The following is a 9,992-nucleotide window of genomic DNA, read 5'->3' as shown; positions in this document are numbered from 1 at the left end:
GTCCTGCCCTGAGTGAACGTGTATTACACTGTCCTGCCCTGACAGAGTGGACGTGTATTACAGTGTCCTGCCCTGGGTGGATGTGTATTACAGTGTCCTGCCCTGAGTGAACGTGTATTACACTGTCCTGCCCCGACAGAGTGGACGTGTATTACAGTGTCCTGCCCTGGGTGGATGTGTATTACAGTGTCCTGCCCCGAGTGGACGTGTATTACAGTGTCTGTCCTGCCCTGACTGCAGCTAGGAAAGGGGTGAACTGAAAAATGGCTCCACATGAAGAGTGTTGGCTGCTCCTGCCCAGGGCTTATCAGGCGGCTCACAGCTGCCTGCATTCCAGCCCCAGGGGAGGTGATGCCCTCTGGCCTCTCTGGGTGCCTGTGCACACATGGCACACATGCATATGCATAAATGAAATAAACCTTTAAAAATAAAAAAAGGGGGAAACCCCAGAATGGAACTCTCCCAGGGTCCCTGAGTCTGGAGGCCTTTTCTGAGGGAGAATTAGGTGCCTTTCTTCTGGGTACTGGGGACAGAACTGTACAGTGAACATGCAAGGCTAGTGTTCTGCACTGAGCTGTACCCCAGCCCTGGGCTCTGACTCTCCTGCCATTACACTGCTGGTCAGAAGCAGTAAGGGGTAATGATCCAACCCATTTTAGGGGTTCAGAGAGAAAAAATGGGTTCATGTTCTGGCTTTAGGCTTCATGGGTAAGAAAGTTTGGAGACATGGCTTGCTTACCTGTACAGTGGGCATCATAGCATGTATAGGTAGAGAACTAAGATGGTGTGTGTAGTGTTTGAGAGCCTAGCACAGAGCAAAGTGACAAGCATGACCTTTCAACATGCCCTCTCTGGGGTGGTTTGGGATGGCAGCAGCCTCAGGCCAGCCCAGCCCGGTGGCATCTCTCTTTGCCTTCTCCATAGGGCAGCAGCAGCTCAGATTCACTGGAGGGCCAGAGCTGTGACTATGCCAGCAAGAGCTACGATGCTGTTGTCTTCGACGTTCTGAAAGTGACTCCCGAGGAGTTTGCCGTAAGTGACTTGGAACTGATGGGGACAGTGATGCTGTCACAGGGTGCTAAAGGGAGTCACAGGTTGGGAATGCCACATGTGTACACAGTAGGAGAGCACGTGATGGATAAAGGATGCTTTTGGTTTTTCATCGGTGGCCTTGGGAGGCACACCAAGCAAGAGAAGGAGCAGAGTGCAGTCCAGTTGACAGAGCACCCAGCACACTGCACACAGGCACATTTGGTGAAGCTTTGGTCCTACCGCTGACATGTTTCACAAGGCCAGCCATATTGCTCACTACACTTTCCAGCTGTGAACACAGTGTGTGATTTCAGTTTCCCTCCTTCCTGTTTATTCCACCTTCTGTGTGTTTATGTACCATCTCCTGCAGCCCGTGTTTGACTGCTGCTCTGACAAGGCATGATCCCTCCATGGAGCAGAGCTGGCATCCCATGATGCTTCCTTCCCTTGGGGAATGCTGGCACTGGGTAACTTCAACCCTGATTCTGAGAACTGTTCCAAGGGCCGTGTTTCTTTGCAAAGCATTGGCTGTTCCCTGACATGCCCACTTCTTCCTGGTCTCCCACTGTATGGAGAGGATCCATGCCAACTACAGAGCCATGCCAATGATCCACACTTTGCAGCTGTGCCATCTTGGGCTTCCATATTCATTTAGTCAGGCTCTGCAGAGCCTTCAGTATGTCTAAAAGTTCTGGAGAGATGGCACAGTAGTTGAGAGGTTAAAGTGTGCATTGCTTTTGTAAAGGATCTAAGTTCTGTTCCCGTACCCATATCAGGTGACCAGTTCACAACTCTCTGTAACTCTAGTACCAGAATTCCAACTCTATGGCTTCTATAGGAATACCCCCTACCCTTCCCCCCCACCCCCACATACTTTAAATCTTAAACAGTCAGTTCTCATTCCAGTGGCTCCTTGCTCCAGCTTTACTCCTGAGGCCTGTAGTCTCCTGCTCCAGAGTCTGGCCACGCCTTCTCCTGCCCCTCCCCTGCTTCTGCAACTGTATTCTAGCTGCATTTCCAACCCACTCTCACAGCCTCCTGCCTCAGCCTCGTTGTGCCCTCAGCCTCTATTTCCATCGTCCTCTGTGAGGCTTGCCTGGGCTAACAGGGCCGTCATCCCTCTCCTTCCTGCTTGTGCTTTTCAGAACAACAGTTACTACTTGATATAACATTGATGTGTGGCCTGCTTTATCACTGATTCCTGCACTGGAGGATGAACCCAGGGACAGGACTTGACATGTCTCTCGATGTTTTGTGTCTAAAATGTGCTGATAGTAGGTGCTTACTAAACCTATGGACTGAAAGAATTCAGTCCTGTGGTGGTTTGAATGACAGTGACTCTAATAAGCTCATATATTTGCATGTTTGGCTTTGAGTCAGTGGAACTGTTTAGGAAGGATTAGGAGGTGTGACCTTGTTTGGAGGAGGTGTATCACTGGGGATGGCCTTTGAGGTTTCAAAAGCCCTTGGCAGCCCAGTCTCTCTCTGTTTGCTGCCTGAGGATCAGGCTACTGCTCCAGTACCATGCTTACCTGCCACCATGTTCCCCACCATGGTAATCAGGGACTAACCCTCTGAAACTATAAGTAAGTTCCCCCAACTAAATGTTAACTTTTTTATAACTTGCCTTGATCATGGTGTCTCCTCAAAACGATAGAACAGTAACTAACTTGGCACCTAGGCACTGGGGTATTACTGTGATGTTGTGAGGTATCCGTCAGAGAAGGCCACTTGAACACAGGGGTTCAAACCAATGGAAAGTCTTCATTAGACACCTGCCTAGGCTTTTGGTACCTGACTGTAGTCCTGAGTCTTTTCAAGGTGAGCTTTTAAGCACAAAAATTATGTCTTGGGTTGACATACTCCGTTAACAAGATCAGATAGTCAGAAGCCAAAGGACAAGGTTAGTACATTTAGGGACTTTCCTAGAAGGAGTTTGATGGATTATGGATTAGGTCTTTGTTCTCCCCCCTCCCAACCCCTTATTTCCAGGGGTTGTTTCGTACATTTAGATTCCCAGGTCTGAATGGTACTTCTGTTATGCTGAAGTCTGGGAGCCTCCAGCATCTGGCTTAACATGCTATTTTGGGGCAAATATGGAGGACTTTGGACTAGAAAGCTCTAAGAAGGCTATCAGAAGGCTCAGTGGACTATCCTGGTGGGAGCATGGGAGACAGAGCAGTGTGGATTGTGGAGGCCTGCCATGTGAGAGGTTTCAGAGGGGGGCGGAGCACCTAGGGTAGAGACCTTTCTGTGATATTTTTCGAAAGAATGTGGCCACTTTTTTCCCTTGTCCAAAAAATTTGTCAGACACAAAATTGAAGAGTTTCAGACTAATGTTGTTGACAGAGATTTTAAGAGAGCTTAGTGTGTTGACTTTGTCACATGGTTATTAGTGGTCACTCTTATCCTGATGTACACTGAAAAGGAGCAAATGTGGCAAAAAGAAATACAAAATGTACAGTTTGAGGAGAAACAGAGTATCTGAATGTGATGTAGGAGCCAAGTCTGTTCTCAGGGAGATGAGAAGTTTAAAGAAAGGCCTGAAGCTAATTAGCACAAAAGGATAGTAGGCAGGGTGAGACCCACCCAGCCATCTGCTGTTAGAAGGAAAGTTTCTGTAGGGAGGGAAACCTTCCTCCAGAGAAAGCTTATGCTAATGAAATTCAAGGAGGGGCCATTCCATCCCAGGCAAACAAGGATCTGGCAACTTTGACCTTGTGGTTTTGGATTTAGAGTCCAGAAGGATACAGGAAGAGGGTTGTGATATCTTCCTTTCTCCCAGGTTAAGGGAAGCCTCTGTGGCCAGGTATGTGTCAGGGTAGTTCCTTCATGGAGTCTCAGAGAGGCCATTGCATGAAGCCTTGATTGCATTAGAGACCCTGCTGGATTCTGGAGATGCCAGAATTGTGGGATACCTGGCAGAGTGGATTGGGGGTGGAACGGGAGAGAGAGATACAAAAAGTCATCCAAGCCCTGGGACATCTGATGTGGAGATGTAGGATTTGGAGTTTCACATGAGGGTTTTCAGTCTTATTTTGGTCTAGTATTTACTATCTTTCTCTCTTGAATGGTAATGTATATGCTATTCCATTATATGTTGGAAGTATGTGATCTGCTTTTTGATTTTACAGGTGGTTTATAGTTAAGATTATTGCCTTGAGTTTCAGAAGAGACTTTGGGCTTTGAAATTTTAAGCAGTGTTAAAATCATGAAAGACTATGGGGACTTTTGAAGTTGAACTAAATGCATTTTGTATTCTGTGTGGCTATGAGCCTGTGGCCAGGGAGTGGAATGTGGTGGTTTGAATGAGAATGCCCCCCCCCTCCCAAACCAGGTCATTGAAAGTTTTGTTCCTAGTTCCTAAAAGAAGTAAGGCTTGTAGGAAGAGGTGTATCACTGGAGGTGGTCTTTGAGGTTTCAAAAGCCCTTGCCAGCCGGACTCTCTTTCTGCCTGTTGTCTGAGGATCAGGATGTAAGCATGTGGGTACTGTTCCAGCTTCATGCCTGCCTGCCTGCCTGCTGCCATGTTCCCCACCATGATAGTCATAGACTAACTCTCTGAAACTGTAAGCAAGCCCCTCTTTAAGTGTTTTTTCTCATGGTGTTTTATCACATCAATAGAACCCTAGCTGACTCCTTCTTATAGAGAAACTAAAGCCAAGGGTCAGTGATCTTTTCTGCATTGTCTGGCCAGTGCTGGCTCAGAAAGAAGTCTTTGCCTCCTTATGGTCTGCATGACGCTCCCATGATGTCCACTACAGTCAGTTAATCTGCCTGGGATGGCACCTGACTCCACAGGTTCATAAGACTTTTCCAGTTTCCTTTTCACAAGGCCTGGTACTTCAGGTGCCATTGTTTTCCCAGTCTGCTTTGTTATTCTAGTCTACAGAAACGTCTCCCCACTTCACCAGAGCTGCACTGCCCGTTACTCAGGAGACACCCCCCAGGGGAGCTGTGTCCTGGTTTTCCTCTCCTTCCTCTCCTCTTTCTCTGTCTTTGTAGCAGAAAATATTAGGGAATAAAAAAATGCAACCCGGGCTGGTGAGATGGCTCAGTGGGTAAGAGCACCTGACTGCTCTTCCAAAGGTCCTGAGTTCAAATCCCAGCAACCACATGGTGGCTCATAACCATCTGTAACAAGACCTGATGCCCTCTTCTGGAAGTGTCTGAAGACAGCTATGTGTGTAATTACATATAATAAATAAATAAAGCTTTAAAAAAAAAAATGCAACCCATGCTACGCAGGCAGCCCTAGCGGACCAGCCGGCCTGTTCTCATCTCCTGAGACTATCTGACCAGAGTTCCAAAATCTCTCCACCCAGTTCGCTAAGTTCCCACTCGCGGTCGTTTCCACGCCAGCCCCATGCTTCAAAATTCCCACGGCCTTTTGGCGTGTACTTCTTGTAAATCCATGCTTTGCAGCTGTAACTTTCTCTCTGGAACCCAGTTAAGTCACCATGTGAAGGAAAACACCACACACACTTAGTTTAGGATCAACAGGTAACTCAGTTGCTGCGTGCAACAACTAGAATCCTTATCTTGTAAGCCATATTAAGTAAAAATCCTCCAGTGGCAAATCAGTTTGCCATCTAAACCAGGGGCCACTTATAGCTACATCTTGTCCTCCCACCTCCCCATCCAAAAGCCCATATCTCTCTCTGCCTCTTTCTCACCCAGTGATTGATTGCTTTATTCATTAGAAGGGTCAGGTCACATGTAGTCTGATTGACTCCTGGTTCCAGGAAGCTCCTCTGAATTAGCATTAAAATACAAACAGCACCAGGGCTATCCACAATACTTTTTGCTTTTGGTTAGTATTCGCTAGAGGTTGGGGGCTGTGGGTGTAAGGATTAGGGTGTTATGCCCAAGTTTCAGGTACCCAAAGACCAAGAGCCAATTCCAATAGAAAACACATAAGGGTCTTTACCATGAGCTTTCCAGCAAGGTCTCTCAGACTCTTAACATTGCAGTTGCATCTGCTTGAGAGCCTAAGGTCAGGGTTCTTAGTGTGCTTACAGCAGACATGGGGATTTCCTTATAGGTCAGCAAGTTAATATTTTAAAAACTGCATTTCTTGCGTAATATGCAGGAATCAAGCAGAAGGACAAAATCACCTAACAAACAGGATGGCTAAGTTGTCTTTTTTCTGCAAGGGTCTTAAGTTATCTCTTTGTACCTTGACCCTGCTACTGTAGCTGACTGGCTGTTGCCAAGGGGGTGGGTTGCCATAGGATGCTTGCTCAGGACGACTCTGATTTTCTACCTGGAATTGAAGTTTAGTCCCCGGTCTCGCACAAAATGGAGTTTCTTTAAAAAAAAAAAAAAAAAAAAAGTTGGCTGGTGTGATGGTTTGTGTATGCTCTGCCCAGGAGTAGTAGTAGCAAGTAGCACTATTAGAAGGTGTGGCCTTGTTGGAGTGGGTGTGTCACTGTGGGTGTGAACTTTAATACCCTAGTCCTAACCCTGGAAGTCAGTATTCTGCTAGCAGACTCCAGATGAAGATGTAGAACTCTCAGCTCCTCCTGCACCATGTCTGCCTGGATGCTGCCATGCTCCCACCTTGATGATAATGAATTGAACCTCTGAACCTGTAGGCCAGCCCCAATTAAATGTCCTTATAAGAGTTGCCTTGGTCAGGATGTCTCTTCACAACAGTAAACCCCTAACCAAGACAGTCGGGCTTTACAAGAGACTCAAAACTACTGACATGTTTTTGGCATGTCATGACATGTGACAAGTGACATGATTGCTACATGCAGCTGATGCATAATCTAGCCACAGAGTTGAAAAAGGTTCCCTGGAGCTGGGCAGAGTGGTGCACACCTTAAATCTTCACATTCAGGAGGCAGAGGCAGGTGGATCCCTGTGAGTTGGAGGACAGCCTGGTCTACATAGTTTGAGGACGGCCAAAGCTACGTAGTGAGACTGTGTCTAAATAATAGAAAGAAAGGGAAAGGAAGGATGGCCTGGCACGTGAAAGTAGAGGGAAACCCTCTTAAAGTTACAGGGGATGAGGAGCACACACACCTGACAGCAGTATTTGGATCCTCAGAAGGTATGTGTGTGTGCACATGACAGCAGCTACAGCCTGCATTCTGGAAGGATGGACACAGCAGTCAACAGAACACAAATGCTTTAATGGAGGAACATTTTGTGAGAGTATGTGAAGAAATGCGAATAACCTTAATACATAGAATGGCAGAAATGTCAGAAGGAAATTCACCATTGGCAGGAATTAGTTGTATCTGGCCAATAGACCTCACCGTTTTTTGTTTTTGTTTTGTTTTGTTTTGTTTTGTCTTTAAAGGCACTTACTGTGTAGTCCTGGCTGTCCTGTGTTTACCCTCTAGACCAGGCTGGCTTTGAACTCAGAGTTATGCTTGCCTCTGTCTTGCAAGTGCTGGAATAGTGAGTGAACCACTATGCCCGTCCTCATTTACTACTTATAATAAATGTATATATAATGTATTCAGATGTTTGAAGAACCATGATCTTAAAATCAATTCCCTATTTCAGAATTTTGCTGCTATAGCGGATGGTCCAATATCTGGTCACATTTCTGTAGGTGTCTCAGTTGTATTGTCACCTAGGTCTCTGTAAAAGTCCTGTATAACTGTGCTTCTTCTGTATTCCTCAGGGTTCTGTCAGTGATGTGGTCACTCCCTATCTAGGAGATAATATCTAAACCTAGGGCATGACCCAGGGCCAACGGTCCTGCTACTTTGCAGTATGGGAATGGCTAGTAGTTTTTTTTAGCATTTAGAGAAGACATAATTGTCCATAATCTACTCACAAATGGCTTGTAACTCCCATGGTCAAGGCCTCCATGACTGTGTTTGTCACTCTTGGGCTGTGGTCATGACTCCCACGGTTCTGATTCGGCTTCGGTTGCTGTAGTTTGGGGTTTGCGTGACTGTGGTTCTGTGGTCCTGGCCTCCCGTGGCTCCTGTGGCTTGGGTTGTGGCTCCAGTAGCTCTGATCGTAGATCTCCTGGCTGTGGCTCTGGCCTTGGCTGCTGTTGCTCTGGTGATGGTCCCCCTTAGCTCCTGTGAGCTCCTAACTCAGGAGTACTATCGGAAGTGACTGCTTAGTGTTCTGTGAGTGGTTGAGGCTGTTCATTGGTAGAGGGATCTAATGGCAGACTATCAGTTATGTTCTATTATACAGTACAATATTAGCCAACAGCTTGTTTACTTATCATGGTCTTGAGAAAGCCTTACATGAAGGCTATGGTTTGTATGTGAGAATTTAGTGTGGTGCTGTTGGTTATTTGTATATTCATCATATTTTTTTTCTTTTTAGCTAACCAGCCAGTTTCCCATGTCATACCACTTTTTCTTGGGGTGTGTGTGTAGGGGGGTGTACAGTGCTCTGATAGGCCCTGTCTAGGCTGTAACATTCATCCCAATGCAGTGGTGTCTTGTAGTGTGTGATGATTGGCTGGTTCTCCTGAGAGCCTTGCTCAGTGTGGAGTGCCCTGCCCCTGGAGGTGAGGAAAAGCATTGCAGGTGTGGCCAGTTGGCCTGAGGTCTGACTAGGGCTTCCTTTCAGGCCCTCCGCTGGGTGAATTGGTGCCTGGAGACAAGTGGGGAATGGCACTGGCCTCCCCTTGTAGGCCCTAGCTCTGTGGGCATACCTGACAGCTCTGGAGCCCACATACCGCTGGGGAAGGATTGCTCAGCAGCAGCCTTTGAACAAGCTTGGCATGGTTGTAAAGTATTGTGACATTGGTGACTTGGTGAGCTTTCCTTGGGTATTTGTCTTTGCTAGAGGCTTGTCCTGGACACTGCATCCATTCTAGTCAGAGTAGAGAGGTAGAAATGGAGCAGGTCTCTAAAACACAGGTTCTCTGTGTTGGGAGCAGCACTGTTGGTATTTTTGTTGTTGTTTTATTTTCCTCTTTGTGCGTACATGTGCACTTGGTATACATGGGTGTGGAGGCCAGGGGTCTATGCTGGGTGTCCCTCCTGATTGCTTTCCATCTTATGTTTGGAGACAGGGTCTCTCAGTGGCCTGGGGCACTCACTAGGCTAGTCTGCTGGCTAGGGAGCTCCAGGGGTCCCCCTGTCCCTCTTCCCAGCACTGAGATTAAAGACACATGCTGCCATGCCCAGCGTGTCAGGAGCATGCTGGGGATCCATGCTCAAACAGCGAGTGTTTACCCATCAGCCTGTGCCCACTCCCACTGATGTGTCTGAGGAGACCATCAGAGTACAGTTTCAGAGTGACAGCCTGAGCTGTCATCAGGATGTGGGACAGACCATTCAAAGAGACATGGCGGGTATGTTGTCATTGCCTGGAAATTATGTAGTAAATAAGCAAATGGCTAGGGGAGAGAACATCTTATTTTCCCATCAGCCTGACTTGGGTCTTCTCCTAAGTGTCATTGCACACACTCTGCTGGTCCCCACTGGACAGAAGCACAGGGGAGCTTTCCAAGGTTCCCGAAGCTGTTGGCGTCAAGTCTCCTGTTTTCAAAAGGTCTTTGTGCTCCGAGCCTGTTTGGTGCAATTGAGCCAGGTATGGTGGGTAGTACATGGATAACAACCCCGGTGTATATGTAACAGAAAAGGTGGCAGTTATCTGTACTGCCCAGGATGAAACTCTGTGCTCTGTGGGCCTACAGCACTCACTAGCCACTCTCCCCACATCATGAGGACTGGGCCCAAGGTATGCAGATGTCACACAACCCTTGCTACCATGCCGAAAGCACAAGAGCTGGGATTCCGTCAGGTGCCTCATTGTTCTTGGTACCATTAGTGGCAATATTCCCCTCTGCCCTGGGAGGGACAGGCTGCTTACTGTCCTGCTCATGTCCCTCCTATTGGATTCTGAGGATGCTACACTGTGGTCAGTTGTTCTGTGCTTTTCAGTAACCCACTAGCGTCAGACCACCTTTAAACTGCCAGGAGCTGGCTATAGTTCTGTACCTAGGCCCTGGCCATTTTTCTCCAGTG

The 9,992-nt window shown here is 47.3% G+C and overlaps 1 protein-coding gene across 5 annotated transcripts in view; it reads left to right on the top strand.

The window, feature by feature from the left end:
- The window catches only part of Ralgps1 (Ral GEF with PH domain and SH3 binding motif 1), a 215,184-nt gene that overhangs the window by 9,182 nt on the left and 196,010 nt on the right, over nt 1-9,992 (top strand). For 4 of the 5 annotated variants that reach the window (XM_021195029.2, XM_021195028.2, XM_021195034.2 and 1 more), the window contains exon 3: nt 925-1,032. In XM_021195029.2, coding sequence (XP_021050688.1) covers nt 925-1,032 — 108 coding nt within the window. The remainder of the gene's footprint in view (nt 1-924; nt 1,033-9,992) is intronic. The other variant, XM_029536836.1, reaches the window with a different exon arrangement.

Source organism: Mus pahari, chromosome 3 (genome assembly GCF_900095145.1).
Source record: "Mus pahari chromosome 3, PAHARI_EIJ_v1.1, whole genome shotgun sequence".
NCBI classification, from domain to species: domain Eukaryota; kingdom Metazoa; phylum Chordata; class Mammalia; order Rodentia; family Muridae; genus Mus; species Mus pahari.
This window is presented reverse-complemented; position numbering and strand designations above follow the sequence as displayed.